This window comes from Callithrix jacchus, chromosome 22, assembly GCF_049354715.1.
Source record: "Callithrix jacchus isolate 240 chromosome 22, calJac240_pri, whole genome shotgun sequence".
NCBI lineage: Eukaryota > Metazoa > Chordata > Mammalia > Primates > Cebidae > Callithrix > Callithrix jacchus.
Genome location: NC_133523.1, coordinates 12,407,501 through 12,431,327, shown reverse-complemented (window position 1 = coordinate 12,431,327; position 23,827 = coordinate 12,407,501). Strand labels below are relative to the sequence as shown.

At 49.2% G+C, this 23,827-nt stretch overlaps 1 protein-coding gene across 18 annotated transcripts in view; it reads left to right on the top strand.

Annotated features, from left to right (window-relative positions):
• CACNA1A (calcium voltage-gated channel subunit alpha1 A) overlaps positions 1-23,827 on the top strand; it is a 424,329-nt gene that overhangs the window by 7,876 nt on the left and 392,626 nt on the right. For 14 of the 18 annotated variants that reach the window (XM_078360721.1, XM_078360718.1, XM_078360717.1 and 11 more), the window contains exon 2: positions 16,945-17,247. In XM_078360721.1, the coding sequence (XP_078216847.1) occupies positions 17,054-17,247 (194 nt within the window). In that variant the 5' untranslated portion in view covers positions 16,945-17,053. Of the gene's footprint in view, positions 1-16,698; positions 16,815-16,944; positions 17,248-23,827 lie in introns of those variants that run through there. The other 4 variants (XM_054249533.2, XM_078360713.1, XM_078360723.1 and 1 more) reach the window with 4 other exon arrangements.

The window sequence follows — 23,827 nt, the reverse complement described above, 5'->3', positions numbered from 1 at the left end:
ATCTTGCTGTTTGCTTGTCTAGGCAAGGATGGGGCGTGAGGGGGTCCACCCTGCCCGAGGTGGGGTAGCTTCGGGTTGCGGCCAGAATGAGCATAACAACCCTTGCATGTGTCCATACCTGGCTGTTGATGCCTATCTCTACTTGTTGGTGCCTATATCAATTTATCGATTCCGGCATCCACTTATTGATGCCTTATCCATTTATTGAAGTCTATATCCTCTTATTGGGCCTACATGCACTTGTTGATGCCTATACCCACTTATTGGTGCCTCTATCCATTCATTGGTGCCCATATCCAGTTATTGCTGCCTATACCCATTTATTGGTGCCCCATCCACCTATTTGTGGCTATATCCACTTATTAGTGCCCATATTCACTTATTGATGCCCATATCCACTTACTGATGCCTATATTCACTTATTGATGCCTATACCCACTTATTGATGCCAATATCTACTTATTGATGCCTATACCCACTTACCGATGCCTATACCCACTTATTGGTGCCTATACCCACTTATTGATGCCCATACCCACTTATCGATGCCTATACCCATTTATTGATGCCTATATCCAGTTATTGGTGCCTATACCCACTTATTGATGCCCTTACCCACTTATTGATGCCCATACCCACTTACTGATGCCTATATCTACTTATTGATGTCTATACCCACTTATTGGTTCCCATACCCATTTATTGGTGCCCATACCCACTTATTGGTACCCATATCCACTTATTGGTGCCTATATTCACTTATTGATGCCTATACCCACTTATTGGTGCCTATATCCACTTATTGGTGCCCATACCTATATCCACTTATTCACTTATTGATACCTATCCCTACTTATTGGTGCCCATAGCCACTTATTGGTGCCTATACACACTTATTGATGGCTTCATCTACTTATTCGTGCCTGCAGCTACTTATTGATGCTATGTCTACTTATTAAGGCTCATGTCCACTTATTCATGCCTTTATTTATTGAGGTCTATATCTATTTATTGCTGCCTATGTCTACTTATTTGGTGCCTCTATCCATGTATTGGTACCAATATCCACTTATTTTTTTGAGATGGAGTCTCGCTCTGTCACCAGGCTGGACTGCAGTGGCAGGATCTCGGCTCACTGCAACCTCTGCCTTCTGGGTTCAGGCGATTCTCCTGCCTCAGCCTCCCGAGTAGCTGGGACTACAGGCATGTGCCACCACACCTGGCTAATTTTTTTGTTTGCATTTTTAATAGAGACAGGGTTTCACTACATTGCCCAGGCTGGTAGTGAGCTCAGGCAATCCGCCCGCCTCAGCCTTCCACAGTGCCTGGCCATGCCTACATCTATTGATTCGTGCCTATATTCACTTGTTGGTGCTTATACCCACTTACTAATGCCTTTATCTACTTATTGATATTTATATCCACTTATTGGTGCCTATATCTACTTATTGACGTCTATATCCACTTATTGGTGCCTATATCTACTTATTGACGTCTATATCCAATTATTGGTGCTTATATCCACTCATTGATGTCTATATCCACTTACTGGTGTTTATATTCACTTACTGACGTCTATATCCACTCATTGACGTCTGCATCCACCCATTGACGTCTGCATCCACCCATTGACGTCTGCATCCACCCATTGACATCTGCATCCACTCATTGACGTCTGCATCCACCCATTGACGTCTGCATCCACCCATTGACGTCTGCATCCACCCATTGACGTCTGCATCCACCCATTGACGTCTGCATCCACTCATTGACATCTGCATCCACTCATTGACGTCTGCATCCACTCATTGACGCCTGCATCCACTCATTGACGCCTGCATCCACCCATTGACGTCTGCATCCACCCATTGACGTCTGCATCCACTCATTGACGCCTGCATCCACTCATTGACGTCTGCATCCACTCATTGACGTCTGTATCCACTCATTGACGTCTGTATCCACTCATTGACATCTGTATCCGCTTATTGATGTCCATATCCGCTTATTGGTGCCTATATCCGCTTATTGATGTCTATACCCGCTTATTGGTGTTTATATTCACTTACTGACGCCTATATCCACCCATTGACGCCTGTATCCACTCATTGACGTCTGTATTCACTTATTGGTGCCTATATTCTCTTATTGATGTCCATATCCGCTTATTGATGTCTATACCCACTTATTGGTGCCCATACCCACTTATTGGTACCCATATCCACTTATTGGTGCCTATATTCACTTATTGATGTCCATATCCGCTTATTGATGTCTATACCCACTTATTGGTGCCCACACCCACTTATTGATGTCTATATTCACTTATCAGTTCTTATGTCTGCTTGTCGATGCCCTCAATAAGTGGATGTTAATGCGATGAGGCATGAAGGCTGAGACACTGGGGCAAGCACTAAGGCCTGTAGGTGAACTTATATACCGACAGGAAGGTGGGTGGGCATTTCTGGATCACCACTTATAAAGGATTTTTTTACACATATTGAGAATTTTTGATAAAATGTATGTAACAATTTTATGATCGACCGCTGTAATAATTTTTTTTTTTTTATGGAATCTTGTTCTGTCACCAGGCTGCAATGGTGTGATCTCTACTCATTGCAACCTCCGCCTCCCGGGTTCAAGTGGTTCTCCTGCCTCAGCCTCCCAAGTAGCTGGGATTACAGGTACACACCACCTCACCTGGCTAATTTTTACATTTTCAGTAGAGACGGAGTTTCACCATGTTGGCCAGGCTGGTCTCGATCTCTTGATGATCTGTCCACCTGGGCCTCCCCACATGCTGGGATTACAGATGTGAGCCTCCGTGCCCGGCCAGAATTTCTTCGCCCTCCAAGCCTGAATGAGCTCTCTGTGTGTGTGCACCACATTTTTTGCTTATCTATCCCACCATCAATGCACATTTGGGTTGCTTCCTGGTTCCGAGTTTTCAGTTCTAGGAAGATCCTTAGCAATTGCTCCATACCTGTCTCCCTACCATGGACACTGTTTGTTCAGGGCCTGGAAATCGCTTTTACTATCAGCCAAATAAAACATCACCCGGAAGGTGACGAATGCATTTGAAGGTCAATGATCTTCATCCTGGTGCCTCCTTAGGAGCTGTTAGAATCCACGGTCTGCTGAATTTCACACTCTCCAGCCTAGAACTTGGGAGACCATTTCCCTGGGTCTTAGCAACCCGTTTTGTCCAGGGCTAGATTGAGATGTTTTATTGATGGAGCTCTTAGCACACAGAGAAAGGCAGAGTCAAATGACAAGTGGAGGAAGGAGAAGAGGCCAAAGAGAGAAAGAAAAAGAGAGAGGAAGGGAGGAGATGTGATTTCAAACACAGAGGCTGCTTTTATTTTATTTATTATTATTTTATTTTATTTTTCTTTTAGACAGTCTTGTTCTGTTGCCCAGGCTGCAGTGCAGGGGCACAATCTCACCTCACTGTAACCTCCGCCTCCCAGGCTCAAGTGATTCTCATGCCTCGGCCTCTCGAGTAGTGGGATTATAGGCGCCTGCTGCCACGCCCGGCTAAATTTTGTATTTTGTATTTTTAGTAGAGATGGGATTTCACCATGTAGGCCAGGCTGGTCTCGATCTCCTGGCCCCAAGTGATCCGCTTGCCTTGGCCTCCCAAAGTGTTAAGCTGCTTTTAAGGGAACACTTCCGTGGTTGCAACCAGGACTCCACGCCTGTGTGTATTCCACTTGAATGCAAACGTCCCAAAGTGCTGGGATTACAGGTATGAGCCACCTCACCCAGCCCTACACTCTTCGACAGAGCAATTCCACCTCTCACTCTGTCGCCCCAGCTAGAGCGCAGTGGTGCGATCTTAGCTCACTGCAGCCTTGACCTCCTGGGCTCAAGTGATCCTGTGACCTCAGCCTCCCCAGTAGCTGGGACTGCAGGCGCCGGCCATGATGCCTGGCTGGCTGCAGCATCACGTGTTTCCAGTGTGTGTGATGAACCTGCAGTTTCAGAGAATGTTTTTCCTTGACTTGTAGAAGTACATGAAGATCTACAATGCAGGATTTTGGCCGCAACATTCTGGGGAATAGCAGCCTAGGCAACGTAGCGAGACCCCAACTCTCAAAAAATAAAATATCCGGGCATAATGGTGTGCACCTGTAGTCCTAGCTGCTTGAGCGGCTAAGGTGGGATGATTGATGGATCCCAGGAGTTTCAGGCTGCAGTGAGGTAGGATCATGTCTCTGGACTCCAGCCTTGGTGACAGAGTGAGAACCCATCTCAAAAATAATAAAACATCTGGGTGCGGTGGCTCACGCCTGTAATCCCAACACTTTGGCAGGCTGAGGCAAGCGGATCATCTGAGGTCCAGAGATTGAGACCAGTCTGGCCAACATGGTGAAATGCCGCCTCTACTAAAAATACATGACTTAGCTGGGCTTGGTGGTGGGCACCTGTAGTCCCAGCTACTTGGGAGGCTGAGGCAGGAGAATAGCTTGAACCTGGGAGGTGGAGGTTGCAGTGAGCCAAGATCATGCCACTGCATTCCAGCTGGGCAACAGAGTAAGACTGTCTCATAATAATAATAATAAAATTAAAAATAAATACATAACATTGAAAAGTCCCAGGCCCCTGGTGGTGGTTTGGAAGAGGCTTAATGACATTTTCCTGGGTAGACTCATTCCTGAGAACATTCATTCATTCATTCATTCATTCATTCATTCATTCATTCACTCCATCCAGCCTTCCACTGTTTGACAGAGCAATTTCATCTCTGGGAATTTATTCTACAGTGTTACTTGCAGCAGTACATGAAGACCTACAGTGCCGGACTGTCGCCGTGACTTTTGGGGAATAGCAAGAAACCAGAAAGACTGAGAGGTCCAGACCAGATAAGTTTGATGGAGTCACTGAAAAATACTATGGAAAGCTGGGCATGGTGGTGTGTGCCTGTAATCTCAGCTACTCGGGAGGCTGAGGCTGGAAGATTGCTTGAGCCTAGGAGGTTGAGGCTGCAGTGAGCTATGATGGTGCAGCTGTGCTCCAACCTGGGTGACGTAGCAAGACCCTATCTCAAAAAAACAACAAAAAAACAAACTATAGGAATTGATGTGGAATATTCATAGGGAACATTCCTATAGGGACTGATGTGGAATGTTATCTAAGATATATTACTAAGTATACAAAAGTTGGCCAGGTGTGGTAGCTCACACCTGTAATCCCAACACTTTGGGAGGCCGAGGCGGGTGGATCAGCTGAGGTCAGGAGTTCAAGACCAGCCTGGCCAACATGGTGAAACCCCGTCTTGATTAAAAATACAAAAAACCCAAAAAACCAAAAACCAAAAAACAAAACCAAAAATCAGCTGGATGCGGTGGCAGGTGCCTGTAATCCCAGCTACTCCGGAGGCTGAGGCAAGAGAATCACTGGAACCGTGGAAGCAGAGGTTGTAGTGAGCCAAGATGGCAGTGCCGCACTCCAGCCTGGGCAAGAGTGAGACTCTGTTTCAAAAAAAAAGTGCATGCATGTATATCCACATACATAATCTCATAAATTCCGTGTTTCTAGAAAATTATTCTGCATGTATGTAACTGTGAGTTTTTCTATTGTTGCCATACCAAATTACCATAAAATAAATTCCTTAATAATACTCAGTGGGCCAGGTGTGGTGGCTCACGCCTGTAATCTCACCACTTTGGGAGGCCAAGGTGGGTAGATCACCTGATATCAGGAGTTCGAGACCAGCCTGGCTAACATGGTGAAACCCCATCCCTACTAAAAATAGAAAAATTAGCCAGGTGTGGTGGCAGGCGCCTGTAATTCCAGCTACTTTGGAGGCTGAGGCATGAGAATCGCTTGAACCCAGGAGTCAGAGGTTGCGGTGAACTGAGATTGCGCCATTGCACTCCAGCCTGGATGACAGAGTGAGACTCCATCTCAACAAACAAACAAAACCCAAACCACTCATTATCTCACAGTTTCTGTAGGTCAGAGATCCAGAAATCCAAAAATCCAACAGGCCCGGCTGGGCTGAAACCAAAGTGTTGCTGGGCTGTGCTTCCTTCAAGGCTCTAGAGAAGAATCTGTTCTGTTCATTTAAGTTGCCGGCAGGATCCAGTTTCCTGCTGTGGAGGACCCGAGTCCTGTTTCCTTGCTGGCTGTCAGCAGGGGATCATTCTCAGCTTTCAGGGGTTGCCTGCATTCCCTGGCTCGTGGCCTCCTCATCTCAGAACCAGCAATGGTGGTTCAAGTCCATCTCTTGTACTTTCTTTTAAAAGACAGGGTTGGCCGGGGGTGGTGGCACACACCTGTAATCCCAGCACTTTGGGAGGCTGAGGTGAATGGATCACGAGGTCAAGAGATTTAAACCCTCCTGGCCAACATGCTGAAACTCCGTCTCTACTAAAAGTACAAAAATTAGCTGGGCATGGTGGTGGGCGCCTGTAGTCCCAGCTGCTTGGGGGGCTGAGGCAGGAGAATCACTTGAACCCGGGAGGCGGGGGTTGCAGTGAGCCAATATGCACCACTGCACTCCAGCCTGGGGGACAGAATGAGACTCCACCTCAAAAAAAAAAAACCAAAAAAACAAAACATAGAGAGACAGGGCCTTGCTCTGTCACCCAGGCTGGAGTTCGAGTGCAGTGGTGCGATCATAACTCACTGCAGCCTCAGTCTCCTGGGCTCAAGCGATTACCCCACCTTGGCCTCTCATTTTTAGTTTTTAAATTTTCCTCCAAGATGGGTGGAAAAAGTCCCTTCCCCATGCCAGAGAATAAAGGGAGAGCTGGGAAGGTTACAGTGCAGCCCCTGCCTGGCTCTCTGTTGAATTCCTTAGATAAAGGACATATGGGGCATTTCTGAGCTTCCATCCCCTTCCAAGGAGCATTATGTGTTTTTCTTTCTCCCATCCCCCCCCTTTTCTTCTCTCTCTCTCTTTTTTTTTTTAACGTTGGCATCTTGCAAAACCTATGTGCACCCCCCACTTTTTTTTTTAAGAGTTGGGGTCTCACTCTGTCGTCCCAGCTAGAGTGCAGTGGTGCAAACAGCTCACCGCAGCCTTGACCTCCTGGGCTCAAGTGATCCTCTGGCCTCAGCCTCCCAAGTAGCCGGAACTGCAGGCACTGGCCATGATGCCTGGCTGCAGCATCACGTGTTTGTTTTTCCTCTACTTTTTAAAAATTAAGGCCGGGCGTGGTGGCTCATGCCTGTAATCCCAGCACTTTGGGGAGGCCGAGGCGGGCAGATCACTTGAGGTCAGGAGTTTAAGACTAGTCTGGCCAACATAGCAAAACCCCGTCTCTACTAAAAATTAGCTAGATGTGGTGGTGAGTGCCTGTAATCCCTGCTACTCGGGAGGCGGAAGCAGGAGAATCGCTTGAACTCAGGAGGCGGAGGTTGCAGTGAGCCAAGATCGTGCCACTGCACTCCAGGCTGGGTGACCAGAGCAAGACTCCATCTAAAAAAAAAAAAGTGCTGTATCTTTTACTCATTTTACCGCTCGTGACCACTTGTTTTGCTTGTGGGCGGTGAAGCCTGGTGCCTGTCACAGCCAGGTCACTGTTCCTGTCTACAGGGGGTGGTTGCAGAAAGCACCCGCAGGCTTTCCTGTGGTCCTTCCCTCTCTGTCTCTTTCCCTAGAGTTCTTGCATCAGGCTGTGTGAATCGGGAGCATCTCCAGGTGCCATCCGGTTGTCATGGCAATTCAGGCTGGTCCAGGCTTGATGACGGAGGGGTCAGCTCCCATTTCAGGAGTGGGAAAGTGGGGGGTACCACCAATACCTGGTGTAGCAGACAGGTGTGATGACTGCTATGACATGAGCAATGAGGCTTTCCGTGGCCTCACATTTTCTGGTGTTTATTTTCTTCTATTTAGTTTTTCCATTGTCTCCTTGGCGCTACCTGTTGGTGGAACCTGGCTGATTGTTGGTGAAGCCAGCCCTATTCACTTTGCCACTTCCTCTGTGCTGAGGTTGGGCAAACAGAGAGAGAGAGAAAGGACAGCACATTTGGTCACGGGGTCCCCGCAGGTGCCAGGGGCAGGCACCCGGGTGGGGAGGGAGCAACCGCTGGCCAGGGTTGTGTTTGCTTCTTGTGTGTACACACAGGACAGCTGAAGCTCTGTTGGAACCGCTCACGAGTCCTCTGCAAAGCACCCTCGGTGACGTAGCTGGAGCAGCTGTCCCTCTTTCCTGCAGACACCTAGCTCTGCCCACCTGCCCCAGGTCAACACTAGAGCAGGTGTGGACCTAGCACTTCCCATGGCCCAGTGCTGTGCTCATCGCATTGTCTTCTCCTGGGGGATCCTAGTGACCCTTCAGGACAATGTCTCTCTGAAGTACTTGCCATGATCCCGACGTTGTGGAGGAGAAAGCAGAGACTCAGAGACTTAGTCAATTTTCCTGGGATCCCACGGTTCATTGTTGTGTGAAGAGGTTGGACCTTGTTCCAGAACATGCCTTATTTCCCAGCATACTTTATCCCTTCCCTACTTAGAAAAACATCCCAGCCTGGGCACGGTGGCTCATGCCTGTAATCCCAGCACTTTGGGAGGCTGAGGTGGAAGGACTGTTTGAGGCCAGGAGTTAGAGACCAGACTGGGCAACGTAGTAAGACCCCATCTCTCAAAAAATAAAATAAAATAATTATCCGGGCATAGTGGTGTGCACCTCTGGTCCCAGCTACTCGAGAGGCTGAGGTGGGATGATCGATTGAGCCCAGGAGTTTGAGGCCGCAGTGAGGTAGGATGGTGCCTCTGCAGTGCAGCATGGGGAACAGAGTGAGATCCCATCTCAAAAGTAATAATAAAACAGCTGGGTGGAGAATAGTTTGAACGTGGGAAGAAGAGGTTGCAGTGAGCCGAGATCGTGCCACTGCATTCCAGTCTGGGCGACAGAGTGAGACGGTCTCAAAATAATAATAATAATAAATTAAAAATAAATACATAAAATTGAAAAGTCCCAGACCCCTGGTGATGGTTTGGAAGGAGCTTAATGACATTTTCCTGGGTAGGCGCATTCCTAAGAACATTCATTCATTCATTCAGGCAAGAAATAGTGAAGGTATTGGGGACCCAACAGCAAATGAAACAGGCCAAGATTCTTGTTCAAATGAGGCTGGGATCCCACCGGGGAGGTGGATGTGACAGAAACCTGCATGCACGTTCTGGTCCCGGGGAGCAACAAACAGTGTAAGGAAGACCCCATGGGGGAGCGTGATGAGAGCATCTCCTGGGGGTGGGGCTTCTGGCGGGACGGTTCTGCAAGCCGGCATCTGATCACAGCCTTGCATGAAGACAGGAAGCTGGCCTGTCCGAGACTGGGGGAACAGCATTCCAGGAAGAGGGAACAGCAGATGCGAAGGTGGAATGAACTTGGCACAGCCCAGAAACAGGGAGGAGGCCAGTGATTCTGGGGCTAAAAGGACAACAGGGAGAAGGGGAGGGGACGAAGCCACAGGGGTGAGGATGTGGCTTTTATTCCAGCAAAAGCAAATGTGCTGATCGACATTTTTTTTTTTTTTTTTTTAAGACAGAGTCTCACTCTGTTACCCAGGCTGAAGTGCAGTGGCGCGATCTCAGCTCACTGCGAACTTCACCTCCCGGGTTCAAGTGATTCTCCTGCCTCAGCCTCCCAAGCAGCTGGGATTACAGGTGTCCAGCACCATGGCTGGCTAATTTTTATATTTTTAGTAGAGATTGGGTTTCACTATGTTGGCCAGGCTGGTCTTGAACTCTTGACCTCAGTTGATCCACCCACCTTGGACTCCCAAAGTGCTGGGATTACAGGCGTGAGCCACCACATCCGGTGCTGATTGATATTTAATTTAATTTATTATTATTATTTTGAGATGGAGTCTCAGTCTGTTGCCCAGACTCGAATGCAGTGGTACAATCTCACCTCACTGCCTCCTGGGTTCAAGCAGTTCTCCTGCCTCAGCCTCTCGCTAAGATTACACATGCCAGCAGGTCTGGGTAATTTTTGTATTTTTAGTAGAGATTGGGTTTCTTCATGTTGACCAGGTTGGTCTTGAACCCCTGACCTCAGGTAATCTGTTCACCTTGGCCTCCCAAAGTGTTAGGATTACAGGTGTGAGCCACTGCACCTGGCCTGATTGACATTTTAGAACGACCCAACTGATTGCAGAGGGGAGAATGGATTGGGAGCGGGAGTAGGGAAAAAGGAGGTTCAAATGATTGAGGATGTCAGCCAGGCAGTGCAGGAAGTGGGTGGACTCAGGATATGTTTTGTTTTTATTTTTTTGAGACAGAGTCTTGCTCTGTCACCCAGGCTGGAGTGCAGTGGAGCAATCTCATCTCATTGCAACCTCCTTCTCATGGGTGAAAGTGATTCTCCAGCCTCAGCCTCCCAAGAAGCTGAAATTACAGTGCTCGCCATCATGCCAGGCTAATTTTTTTTTTTTTTAATTTTTCGTAGAGTCAGGGTTTCACCATGTTGTCCAGGCTAGTCTTGAGCTCCTGGCCTCAAGTGATCCTTCTGCCTTGGCCTCTCAAAGTGCTGGCATTACAGGCATGAGCCACCATGCCTGGTTTCTTTTTATTTTTGAGACAGGGTTTCACTTTGTCGTACAGGCTGGAGTGCAGTGGCATGAGGCTCACTGCAGCCTCAACTTCCTGGGCTCAGGTCATCCTCCTGCCTCAGCCTTCTGAGTAGCTGGGATCACCATTGCTCCTGCATGCCGTCACACCTGGCTAATTTATTATTATTATTATTAATTTTGCAGAGACAAGTCTTGCTATGTTGCCCAGGCTGGTCTTGAACTCCTGGGCTCAAAACATGCTCCTGCCTTAGTCTCCCAAAGTGTTGGGTTTATAGGCATGAGTCCCCATGCCTGGCCCTCAGGATATATTTTGGAAGTGGGTGGATGGTACCTGTGGGTGGATTTGATGCCCAGAGTTAAGAGAAGCAAGAAACCATGAATGACAAGTCAATTTCTGGCTTGGGTATTAGGATGAATATGGGGCCTATAATGAGATGGGGAGACTGGAGCTATGTGCTATAGCACTCGGGAGGGAAACTGAGCATCCCATGTCAGGCTGTGGGATAAGCAGGTGCACGTCTCCAAAGATGTCACCTGGGATATGCGCCTTAGGCTGTGACTTTTCTGCTTCTCTTCCTGCCCTCTCAGGTAGAAACACTCCTCTGCTTTCGGAACTTAATTAATCTTCAGAGTTTTGTCATCCAGGCTGGAGTACAGTAGCATGATCTGATCATTTCTCACTGCAGCCTCCACCTCCTGGGCTGATCCTCCTGTCTCAGCCTCCTGAGTAGCTGGGACCACAAGTGGGAGTCTCAGAGCCTGGCTTGTTCAGAATTTTTGCCATCAAAGTGCTTACGCTGTCACTGGACTCTGGGATTTTAGTTAATGTATAGGTATTACACAGCCCACCCAACCTGTAAACTGGGTTCTTTCTCTCTCTTTCCTTCCTTCCTTCCTTCCTTCCTTCCTTCCTTCCTTCCTTCCTTCCTTCCTTCCCTCCCTCCCTCCCTCCCTCCCTCCCTCCCTCCCTCCCTCCTTCCTTCCTTCCTTCCTTCCTTCCTTCCTTCCTTCCTTCCTTTCCTCCTCCTCCTCCTCCTTCTTCTTTCTCTCTCTCCTTTTCTTTCTTTCCTTCTCCCCCCCGCCCTTTCTTTTGAGATGGAGTCTCACTCTGCCATCCAGGCTGGAGTGCAAGTGCTTGGTCTTGGCTCACTGCAACCTCCGCCTCCCAGCTACTGGGGATGCTTCTTCCTCAGCATCCTCAGTAGCTGGGACTACAGGCATGCGCCACCACACCCGGCTAATTTTTGTATTTGTAGTAGAGGTGGCATTTCACTATGTTGGTCAGGCTGGTCTCGAACTCCTGACCTTGTGATCTGCCTGTCTTGGTCTCCCAAAGTGCTGAGATTATAGGTGTGAGCCACCACGCCCGGCAGATTCTTTCTTTCTTTACTATTGATGTGGCTGGGCATGAGGGCTCACACCTACCATCCTGGAGCTTTGGGAGACTGAGACAGGAAGATCACTGAGGCCAGGAGTTTGAGACCAGCCTGGGCCACATAGGGAGATGTCTTTATGAAAAATTTAACAATTATAAAAACTAGCCTGTTGTGGTGGCAGGGGCCTGTGGTCCCAGCTACTCAGGAGGGTCACTTGAGCCCAGAAATTCAAGGCTGCTATGAGTTATGATGATGCCACTGTGCTTCAACCTGGGTGACAGAGCAAGACCCTGTCTCTTTAAAAAAAAATTTTATATATAATGTGCAGTAAGAATATTTTTGGGGAGGGGCGAAATAGAACCTTGTAGCTGGAACACACTTGAGTCTACCTCCTGTTTTCAGTTTCATTTCTGTGAAATGGGAAGAAAAATGCTGTTCATGCAGAAGTGCTTATAAAAGCAGCCGCAGATTTCTCCTTTTCCGCGCAATGGGAAAGTCTTTGGCCATACACGAGAGATTTTATAAATGCACAGTTGTGGGCAATGAAGACTGAGGTTTCGGGGAGTACATTGAAGCTTAAAGGCGTCACAAAGGACAGACCCTTTAAACTCCACCAGTTACAGGATTTGGAAAGAAACTGGGGGTAACTACATGTGTTAAGCCGATACTGAGTTGATCTGCTTAGAAGAGGCTGGGGAGTTCGCGCTTCTCTGCATGCCAGCGCAGGCGAGAGGAGATGGGGTGAGCTCATCTTCCCTCCTCCTTCTTTCCTTCAATCGGTTCTTTGCAATCTGGGGGCAGCCTCATTCTGTGCACCGCCTACTTATATCTGGGATACGAAAGGTTTCTGTATGGGGTTGAGCTTCTTAATTTGGCTGATCTTCTTTTTCTTTCTCCTTTCTCTCTCCTCTCTTTTCTTTCTCTCTTTCATCTCTTGCCTTTCTCTCTCTCTCTCTTCTTCTCCTTTCCCTTTTCTTTTTCTCCTTCTCTCTCCTTTTTCTCCTTTCTTTCTCTCCCCTCACTTTTCTTTTTTCTCTCTCTTTTCTTTTTTCTCACTCTTTCGCTCCCCTCCCTCCCTTCCTTTCTCTTCCTTTCTTTCCCTCCCTCCCTCCCTGCCTTCCTTCTCACTCTGTCACCCAGGCTGGAATGCAATGGCACAATCTCAGTCCACTCAACCTACGCCTCCTGGGTTCAAGCAGTTCTCCTGCCTCAGTCTTCTGAGTAGCTGGGATTACAGGTGCCTGCCACCATGCCTGGCTAATTTTTGTATTTTTAGTAGAGACAGGATTTCACCATGTTGACCAGGATGTCTCAAACTCCTGACCTCAAGTGATCCTCCTTTCTCAGCCTCCCAAATTGCTGGGATTACAGGCGTGAGCCACCACATCTGGCCTCTTTTTCTTTTCTTTCTCTCTCCTCTCTCTTCTCTTTCTCTCCTCTCTTCTCCCTTTTTCTCCCTTATTTCTCCTTTTTTCTTTTTCTTTTCTCCTTTCTTTCTTCCTTCCTCTCCTTCTTTCCTTCTGTCCCTTCCTCCCTTCATCCTCCCTCCCTTCCTTTCTTCCTTCCTGCCTCCTTCCCTCCTTCCCTCCCTCCCTTCCTTCCTGCCTCCTTCCGTCCTTCCCTCCCTCTCTCCCTCCCTCCCTCCTTCCTTCCTTCTGTCCCTCCCTCCCTTCATCCTTCCTTCCTTCCTGCCTCCTTCCCTCCCTCTCTCCCTCCCTCCCTCTCTCCCTCCCTTCCTCCCTTCCTTCTCTTTCTTTCTGACAAGGTAGCCTAGGCTGGAATGCCATGGTACAATCATGGTTCACTGCAGCCTCGAACTCCTGGGCTCAGAGTTTCCTCCCACCTCAGCCTTTTGAGTGTATAGGACAACAGGTGCATGTCATCACACATGGTGAATTTGAAAAAAAAAGGTTTTTTTTTTTGAGACAGGGTCTTGCTATGTTGCTCAGGCTGGTCTCAAACTTCTGGGCTGAAGTGATCCTCCTGCCTCAGCCTCCCAAACTGTTGTGATTACAGGCATGAGCCACCGTGCATGGCCTAATTCTATTTCATTCATGCCACTCTCCCAATAGATTGCTTTTCTTGGACAGATACTGAGAGGCTAGTCGTCGGGGCCGACTCAGGTGGGAGAAATCAGTTTGGGATTGGAAATACGCTTTTGGGTGAGGTGTAGATTCCAGAAGCCATGGACCATGCCACCCACAGCCACACGGGCCTCTTCACTGTTCCTTGAGCAAGCCACACACAGTCCTGCCTCCAGACCCTCACGTGCTGCTCATTCTGCCCGGAAAACTCTTCCCTCAGATACCCACATGGCTCCTCACCCTCCTCAGGCCTCTCTCAGATGTCACCTACTCAGTGAGGCTGTCTCTGTGCCCCTATTTCATAAAGTAAAAATCTACCCAACCCTTTCCTCCTCCTCCTCCCCCCTTCTCCTTCTCTTTCTCCTTTTCTCTCCCTTTCTCCTTTTTCTCGTTGTCTCTCTCCTCCTCCTCCTTCCTTCTCCTACTCCTCTCCCTTCCCCATCCTCCCACCTCCCCTTCTTCCCCCTCTTCCTCTCCTTCCCCTCTCCCTCCTCCCTCCTCCTCCTCCCCCTTCCCCCTCTTTCCCTTCCTCCCCCCTTCCTCCTCCTACTCCTCCCTCCTTCCCCTTCTCCCCCCTTCCCCTCCCCCTCCTCCGTCCTCTCCTCTCTCCCCCTCCCCCCCCCCCGCCTCCTTCTCCTCATTTTGACACAGGGTCTCACTCCATTGGCCAGGCAGAAATTCCGTGGTACAACCACTGCTCACTGCAACCTCATCTCAGGCTCAGGCAATCCTCCTGCCTCAGCCTCCTGAGAAGCTGGGACTACAGGCATGTGCCATCATGCCTGGCTAATTTTTAAAACATTGTTTTTAGAAACAGGGCCTTGTCACATTGCCTAGGCTGGTCCTGAACTCCTGGCCTCAAGCAATTCCCCTGCCTTGACCTCCCAAAGTGCCGGGATTACAGGCATGAGTGACTGCACCCAGCCTACACATCTTACCCCTCTTTGTTATGCACTGAATGGTGTCTTCCCAAATTCATATGTTGAAGTCTAAACTCTAGTATCTCAGAATTTGGCTACATATGGAGACAGGGCCTTTACAAAAGTGATTAAGGTAAAGGGAGGTTATATGAGTGAGCGCTAATTCAATATTACTGGTGTCCTTCTATTTTCTATTTTTATTTTGAGACAGTTTCACCCTTGTTGCCCAGGCTGGAGTGCAGTGGTGCGATCTCGGCTCACTGCAACCTCCGCCTCCTGGGTTCAAGCAATTCTCTTGCCTCAGCCTCCCAAGTTGCTGGGATTATAGGGGCCCACCACCACGCCCAGCTAATTTTGTATTTTTAGTAGAGAGGGTTTCTCCATGTTGGTCGGGCTGGTTTCGAACTCCCGACCTCAGGTGATCTGCCCGTCTTGGCCTCCCAAAGTGCTGGGATTACTGGTGTGAGCCACTGTTCTCAGCCATTACTAGTGTCCTCTAAGAAGAGATTAGCCACAGAAAGACCTCAGTAAGCATGTGAGGTAATGCATATGTTAATTAGCCCAAGTTCGCCATTCCACAAGGCATACAAGTTCCAGATCATCATGCTGGACATCATAAATACATACAATTTTGTAATCCCAGCTACTCGGGAGGCTGAGGTGGGAGAATTGCTTGAAACCAGGAGATGGAGGTTGCAATGAGCCGAGATCACAGCACTGCACTCCAGCCTGGGCAACAAGAGTGAAACTTCATCTCAAAAAAAAAAAAAAAAAAATGGCCAGGCGCGGTGGCTCATGCCTATAATCCCAGTACTTTGGGAGGCTGAGGCAGGCAGATCACTTGAGATCAGGAATTCGAGATCAGCCTGGCCAACATGGTGAAACTCCATCTCTAGTAAACATTCAAAAGTTAGCTGGGCATGGTGGCAGATACCTGTAGTCCCAGCCACCCAGGAGGCTGAGGCAGGAGAATCACTTGAACCTGGGAGGCGGAGGTTGCAGTGAGCCAAGATCGCGCCATTGCACTCCAGCCTGGGCAACAGAGTGAGATTTCATCTCAAACAGACAACCCCAAAACCAGCTGAAGCCTGGTATGGTGGCATGCACCTGTCCTCCCAGCTACTCAGGAGGGAGGCTGAGGCAGGAGAATTGCTACAGTCCAGCAGTTACAGACCAGCCAGGGCAATATAGCAAGACCCCATATCTAATAATAATAATAATAATAATAATAATATAATAAAGTTAAAAAAAAAACAGAGAACCTGGTGAGAAGCAGGGTGGCTGGACAGGTGGCCACTCCCACATGTATTTATTTATTTATTTAGAGACAGAGTCTCACCGTTGCCCAGGCTGGAGTGCAGTGGCACAACCTTGACTCACTGCAACCTCTGCCTCCTGGGTTCAAGCAATTCTCCTGCTCCTGAGCTGAGGCATCACAGGCATGTGCCACCACGCTCGGCTAATTTTTGTATTTTTAGTAGAGACAAGGTTTCACCATGTTGGCCAGGCTGGTCTCGAACTCCTGACCTCAGGTGATGCGCCCTCTTCAGCCTCCCAAAGTGCTGGGATTATAGGCGTGAGCCACAGTGCCTGGTCTCCCACGTGCATTTAAAACTGCCTCTGGAACTCACCCTTTCCGCTTTCCAGAGCTCACAGGACCTAGGGACTGAAGGAGAACGAACCAGCAGGCTCAGGTGGTTCATTTTGCAGAGGGGGAGGTAGAGATGCTGAGAAGCCCAGCGTCCCGCCCTCTGTGGCCGGCACCTGGGAGGTGGAGCGAGTGCCCGCAGCCTGATAGTCTTTTGCTCCATGGGGCGCAGCTGTTGCCGAGCAGCACCTAAGAACTGGCTTTCTGGGCCCCGAGTTGCCAAGGAACTACTAAATCCCGGCCAGCTGGGGTTGGGGTGTATTTTGACTTTCTGGGAAGGAGGGCGGGGCGGCCTCTCCTGTCTTCTGAGTTCCCTTCTCCTGGCCCTCTGCGAGCTCTGCCTGCCTCTCCCTCACACTGGTCCTCTCTCTCCTTTCTTCCCCTAGTTTCCCCCTCACTGTGCTGAGGCGGAAGACCCTGGGATTTCTGAGCGAGCCCCATGGATGCTGAAGTCTTCCTGGGTCCCCAACTCCATGCTCTGGCGTCCCAGTTACTATGACGCCCTGCACGACCGCAGCTCGGGGCACGCCCAGCACCCTGCAGGACACGCGGCCTCCCCGGCTCAGCATCTGCTTCGAGGGGCCCCCTCTGAGGCGGCGTGGTGGCGTGGTGGACCACCGAGATGTCATCTTGGCCCACCAGGCCCACAAAATCCACAACACCCCCCAGGCCAGGAGGAAAGAATGGGAGTGAGTATGGGCCGGGTCGAGTTGGGCTGTAATGGGAGGTCCTTCGGGGGTTAGAATGTTTTGGGCACGCTTTTTTCCAGGGAGCAAATTCATGCATTGAACGTTATTGATATGTCTGTACTGGCTTCTGAAATGTCAAAATGCTTCCCTGCTAATTGATCAATATTAGTTAAGACCCTGGACACCCCCATGGTTCTGTGACTCCCGGCACTGCCCCACGCTGTGGCAGCAAAGGGGTTAACCAGGGGTGTGGCAGCCAGGACCTGGCTCGGAGGATTGTTGAGTGTCCACTCTGATGGCTTGGCAAATATTTCTTTTCTTTTTTTTGAGATGGAGTTTTGCAATTGTTGCCCAGGCTGGAGTGTAGTGGCACGATCTCGGCTCACTGCAACTCTGCCTCCCAGGTTCAAGCCATTCCCCTGAATCAGCCTCCAGAGCAGCTGGGATTGCAGGCACCTGCCACCACAGCCGGCTAATTTTGTAGTTTTAGTGGAGACGGGGTTTCTCCACGTTGGTCGGCATAATCTTGAACTCCCGACCTCAGGTGATCCACCTGCCTCGGCCTCTCAAAGTGCTGGGATTACAGGTGTGAGCCGCCGCCCCCAGCCAGCAAATATTTGTTGGGATGGCTGAGAAGTGCTGCTTTCTCGGGGGAAATGTGGGAATCCCATTTCTATTTCCAGTGTTGAGTTGAAATCTGTGGGTTTAAGGGCTGGAGACAGAAGGGTGTGAAGGCGGAAGGGGACCTAGATACACGGTGGCTTCAGTTGAGTCTGGTCCTGGGTCCCCATTTCTCTTTGTCGGTGACCCCAAAAGTGGTCTTCTGGTGGGAGATGCGGGTGTGGAACTGGCTCCGTCACGTAGTTGCTGCTGGGCGATGTTGGATGAATGGCTTTCCCGAGCTGGGTCCTCACCCCAGAAATCGCTGGTTCTTGGCTGTTCAACAGTTGAAGGTTCAGTCCCAGGCCAGTCCCTGCACATCCTTTTCCACACAACAGGGGAACTGCTGGGTTTTTTCTTCTCCCCTCCCTCCCTCCCTTCCTCCCTTCCTTCCTCTTTCTGTTCCTCTCTCTCTCCTTTCCTTCTTTCTTTTCCTTCCTTTTTTATTGAGACGGAGTTTATTGTTACCCAGGCTGGAGTGCAATGGCGCGATCTCGGCTCACCGCAACCTCCGCCTCCTGGGTTCAGGCAATTCTCCTGCCTCAGTTTCCTGAGTAGCTGGGACTACAGGCATGTGCCACCGTGCCCAGCTAATTTTTTGTATTTTTAGCAGAGACGGGGTTTCACCATGTTGACCAGGATGGTCTCGATCGCTTGACCTCGTGATCCACCCGCCTCGGCCTCCCAAAGTGCTGGGATTACAGGCGTGAGCCACCGCGCCCGGCCCCCTTTTCCTTCCTTTTAAGACAGTCTCTCCCCTCCTTCCCTTCCTTTTTTTCCTCCTTTCTTCCTTCCCTTCTATCGTTCTTTCCCCTTTCCTCAAGAGATTTTTTTTTTTTTTGGGCAAAGGCACAGACCTAGGGTGGATTCCTGAGCAGATCGCAGGAGCGTGGGATGAGAATATAAATATTAGGTTGATTGGAGCTGAGGCTGATATGGACGCTAATCGATTTAGGGGATCCCAACATTTACTCGTTACCCTCTCCATGAGCCGAACTCCACCCTGTGGAAAGCACGCTTCACCAGACGCCCACCACGCCCCCATTTTTCCATTTGCAGGAGGAGAAGTGGGGTTATAACTGCCATTTGGGTTGGGAGGGTGCTGGTGAGGGGGTGTGTAAATACACGGTGCAATGAAAACTGTTTTATTAAGATGAGCCGTTGCTCGGTTTGAATCGAAGAGCTTCCGGATGGGGCTCAGGGTGGTGCAAGCTTGGCCCCTGAGGTGGTTTCCTGAGGTTAGTCTGACATCTGCTGGTGCGTTTGAGCATCGTTTAGGAAGGCAATGTGGTGGCCTCCCCTCCACCCGCCACAGTGCTGGGTTCCTTTTAGCTTTCCCTCCTCTCCAGCCACTCATCCAAACTTTTGTGCATCCATCCATCATCCATCCATCTTTCTATCCATCCATCCATCCATCATCCATCCATCTTTCTCTCCATCAATGCAATCATCCATCTCCGTATTCATTCTCTCATCCATCCATTTTCCAGCCATCCAACCACTTTTGCATTCACCCACCTGTCCACACCTCTCTCCATCATCCAGCCCACCCGCCCACTCACCCATTCTTCCATTCGCCCATTCATCCATCCATTCTTCCCTTCTTCAGTCCATCCACCCACCTATCCTTTTATCTACCAGTCTATCCGTCCACCCGTCCATCGTTCCGTAACTAGCCAGGGTGCGCCCATTCCCTTTACACCAACGCTGGACACCACTTCTCCATTCTGCTCTCTGCAGAACTCACCCTTTCTCTCTCCACTCCTCTCTTCCTTCCCTCTTGAGTCTTCATGTATTTCCACTATTCCTCGTTTCCTTTCCTTTTCTTTTTTCGAGACAGAATTTTCCTCTTGTACTCCAGGCTGGAGTGCAGTGGCGTGATCTCGGTTCACTGCAACCTTTGCCTCCCAGGTTCCAGCGATTCTCCTGCCTCAACCTCCTGAGTAGCTGGGATTACAGGCGTGCGCCACCACATCTGACTAATTGATTTTTATTTTTAGTAGAGACAAGGTTTAGTAGAGGCTAGTCTTGAACTCCTGACCTCAGATGATCCACCCGCCTCGGCCTCCCAAAGTGCTGGGATTACAAGCTTGTGCTACTATGCCCAGCTTCATTTTTATAAATTTTAATTAATTAATTAACTTTGGAGGCAAGGTCTTGCTCTGTCACCCAGGCTGGACTGCAGTGGCTCTACCATGGCTCACTGCAGCCTTGACCCCCTGGGTTCAAACGAGCCTCCCACCTCAGCCTCGCAAGTAGCTGGGACTACAGGTGCACCACACCATGACCCGATAGTTAAAAAAAGTTTTTGTCTTTGTAGCGTTGGGCTCTTGATCAGGTTGGTCTCAAACTTATGGGCTCAAGCGACCCTCTTGCCTTGGCCCCCCAAATTGCTGGGATGACAGGCATGAGTCACCATGCCTGGCCCAGGGTGCCCTCATAGCCATGATCTCCAACCTTTGAACTCCTACTCAACCAGCAAAACAATTACTCAGTGCTCCCATAGCTGAAACGCATACCCACGGCCTATGCCTTTTTATTTATATGTAATTTATGAAAGTCTTTTGCTAAATGTGTTAAATGTACTGTAAAATACACATAAAGATAACATGAAAAGGACGAGACATCAATGAGATATATCGTATTTTCAAATGACTTTAAGAGTTTGATTTATAGTACAACATGCTTTTGCCGTCGTGTTTTAGAAGTTTGCCTTCACTTTTTAAACACTGTGTTCTACAAGAGCTTTTTTACTCTGAAAATTGTTCTGATATGCTCAAAGTAGGAGGAAGAGCTGGGTGAAACGTCCATACCCATCACAACTGAATTATTGTCGGGATTGTGCCAGGCGTGCCTCAGAAATCAATATCCTCTTTCTGAATATTTAAAAGTAAATCCCTGACGTCATGTGATTTTTGCAACTTCAGACGACGTCTCTAAAGCACAGACACATCTCAGGAATATCACGCTGAGAACATAATTAGCTATAAATGGTTTTATATCTAATTTCCAGGCCACATTCAGAGTTCCTTGCTCATCGTTTTACAGTTGATTCTTTTTCTGAATCAAGGAGGTCTGTGTGTTGCATTTTGCCGTTTCTCTCTCTTTTAATTGTGATAAAATATACATAACATAAAATTGACGATTTTAACCATTTTTAAGCATCCAGTTCAGTGGCATTAAGTACATTCACATTGCTGTGTGACCATCACCAACATCCATCTCTAGAACTTGTTTTTGTTTGTTTTGAGACAAAGTCTTGCTCTGTCGCCCAGGCTGGAGTGCAGTGGTGCGATCTCTTACTGCAATCTCCACCTCCCGGATTCAAGGGATTCTTTATCAGCCGACATCCCAATCCATCAATCCACTCACGCAGGTCTAAGCAGACTAGAATACATTGCCATGCCCTGGAATTGTTATTTATCTCATTTCTGGTGGTCTGCCTTGCCCACTGGAATATCCCCAAAGGGGTTGCTTGTTTGTCCTGTTCACAGCTGTGTCCCCAGAGACTGAGGCCAGCACCTAGTAGGTGCTCACAAAATATCTCTTGAGGAAAAGCATTGACTAACAATGAAAGAGAGCCGCTGCCAGCCAGCCCAGTGGATTTGAGTTAACCATCAGTTAAGTACTAATAAAACTCAATGCTTCTCTTTGAGACAGAGTCATGTTCTGTCACTCAGGCTGGAGAGCAATGACTTGATATCGGCTCACTGCAGCCTCAACCTCCTGGTCTCAAGCAATCCTCCTGCTTCAGCCTCCCCAAATCTTGGGATTACAGGTGTGAGCCACCATGTCTGGCCTGTAGGGTCTTCTTAAATGCAGATTCTGTTTCGACAGGTCTAGGCTAAGCCTTGGGATCCTGCCTGCCTTCCTCTTATTTTTTTTTGGACGGAGTTTTGCTCTTGCTGCCCAGACTGGAGTGTAGTGGTGTGATCTCGGCTCACTGCAACCTCTGCCTCTTGGGTTCAGGTGATTCTCCTGCCTCAGCCTCCTGAGTAGCTGAGATTACAGGCATGTGCCAATTTTTATATTTTAAGTAGAGATGGAGTTTCTCCATGTTGGTGGTGCTGGTCTCAAACTCCTGACCTCAGGTGATCGGCCACCTGAGCCTCCCAAAGTGCTGGGATTACAGGTGTGAACCTTTGTGCCCGGCCAGGGTTTCTGCATTTCTTTCCAATAGGCCGCCGGGTCTAAGCTGTGAGCTGCTAAACTGTTGTCTTCATCAGAGAATGGAGAGAACATTATGAGAACGGGAGCAGAGAGAGGAGTGTTAAGGGAACTGCATGAGTGTCATGAATAATACTTATTAGGCCGTGATAATAATCATCATCCCCAGGTTTTTTTTGAGATGGGGATGCCCAGACTGGTCGCAAACTCCTGGGCTCAGGCGATCCTCCTGCTTCAGCCTCTGGAGAATCTGGGATTATAGGCATGAGCCACAGTGCCTGGCAATTAGCAGTATTGGCTGGGCGTGGTGGCTCACACCTGGGAGGCTGAGGCAGGTGGATCACTTGAGGTCAGGAATTCGAGACCAGCGTGGCCAACGTGGTGAAACCCTGTCTCTACTAAAAATACAAAAATTAGCCTGTTGTGGTGGCGCAGGCCTGTAACCCCAGCTATTCCAGAGGCTGAGGCAAGAGAATCGCTGGATCCCGGGAGGTGGAGGTTGCCGTGAGCTGAGATGGCACCACAGCACTCCGGTCCGGGTGACAGAGCAAGACTCTGCCTCAAACCAAACCAAAGCAGCCCAGTATTGACGGAGCACGTATTATCCGTGGGGCACGGATCCAAGACCTTTATGTGCATTGACTCGTTGACTCCTCATTGTTAGAAGTAGCGGTGCTGTATGCTGTTCTCCGGAGGGATTCTGTGCGGGCGTCTTGTCAAGTGCACACAACCATCTCGCAACACGGCGCGGGCAGCTGTTTGTTGCTGTGATTGTTATTGTGGGTACTTAATATCTTCTTATGATTACTTGTGATGACCCATGGGACCCTTATTTTGCCCCTTATGCAGATGAGTGAACAGATCCCGAGAGGTGAATTCCAGGTTACTTACTGAGGCACCCGAGAGCCAAGACAGAGATGGCGTGACCTTGAATTCCAGGCCAGAACTGGCCACCTCCTGGGTTCACGGGATTCTCCTGCCTCAGCCTCTGGAGTAGCTGGGACTACAGGCACGCACCACTACACCTGGCTATTTTTTTTTTGTATTTTTAATAGAGACAGGGTTTCATCATGTTGACCAGGCTGGCCTCGACCTCCTGACCTCAAGTGATCCATCTGTCACAGCCTCTCAAAGTGCTTACATCACCGGTGTGAGCTACCACCGTGGCTTATCCCTTAATGTAGGGACCCAGGCCCAGTCAAACTGCAGGTCACCAGCTAGGACTGGGTGACTTTCCTAGCTAGGGATCAGATGGGTGGCCTCAATTGTCCTGGTCCCTGAGGCCTGAGCTGCAAGGACGAGACACACAAACTGAGGCTTTTATTTTATTTTATTTTTAGAGACAGGGTCTCACGCTGTCACCCAGGCTGGAGTGCAGTGGTGCAATAATGGCTGAGTGTAGCCTTGGCCTCCTGGGCTTAAGTGATCCTCTCACCTCAGCCACCTGAGCAGCAAGGACCACAGGCATGTGACTTCTGGGTAATTTTTAAATTGTTTTGTAGAGATGGGGTCTTGCTATGTTGCCTAGGCTGGTCTCAAACTCCCGACCTCAGGTGATCCACCTGCCTCAGCCTCCCAAAATGCTGGGATTACAGGCACGTGCCACTACACCTGGCCATGTTTTGAATTTCTTTTTTTTTTTTTTTTGAGACAGAATTTTGCTCTTGTCACCCAGGCGGGAGTGCAGTGGTGCAATCTCAGCTCACTGCAACCTCTACTTCCGGGTTCAAGTGATTCTCCTGTCTCAGCCTCC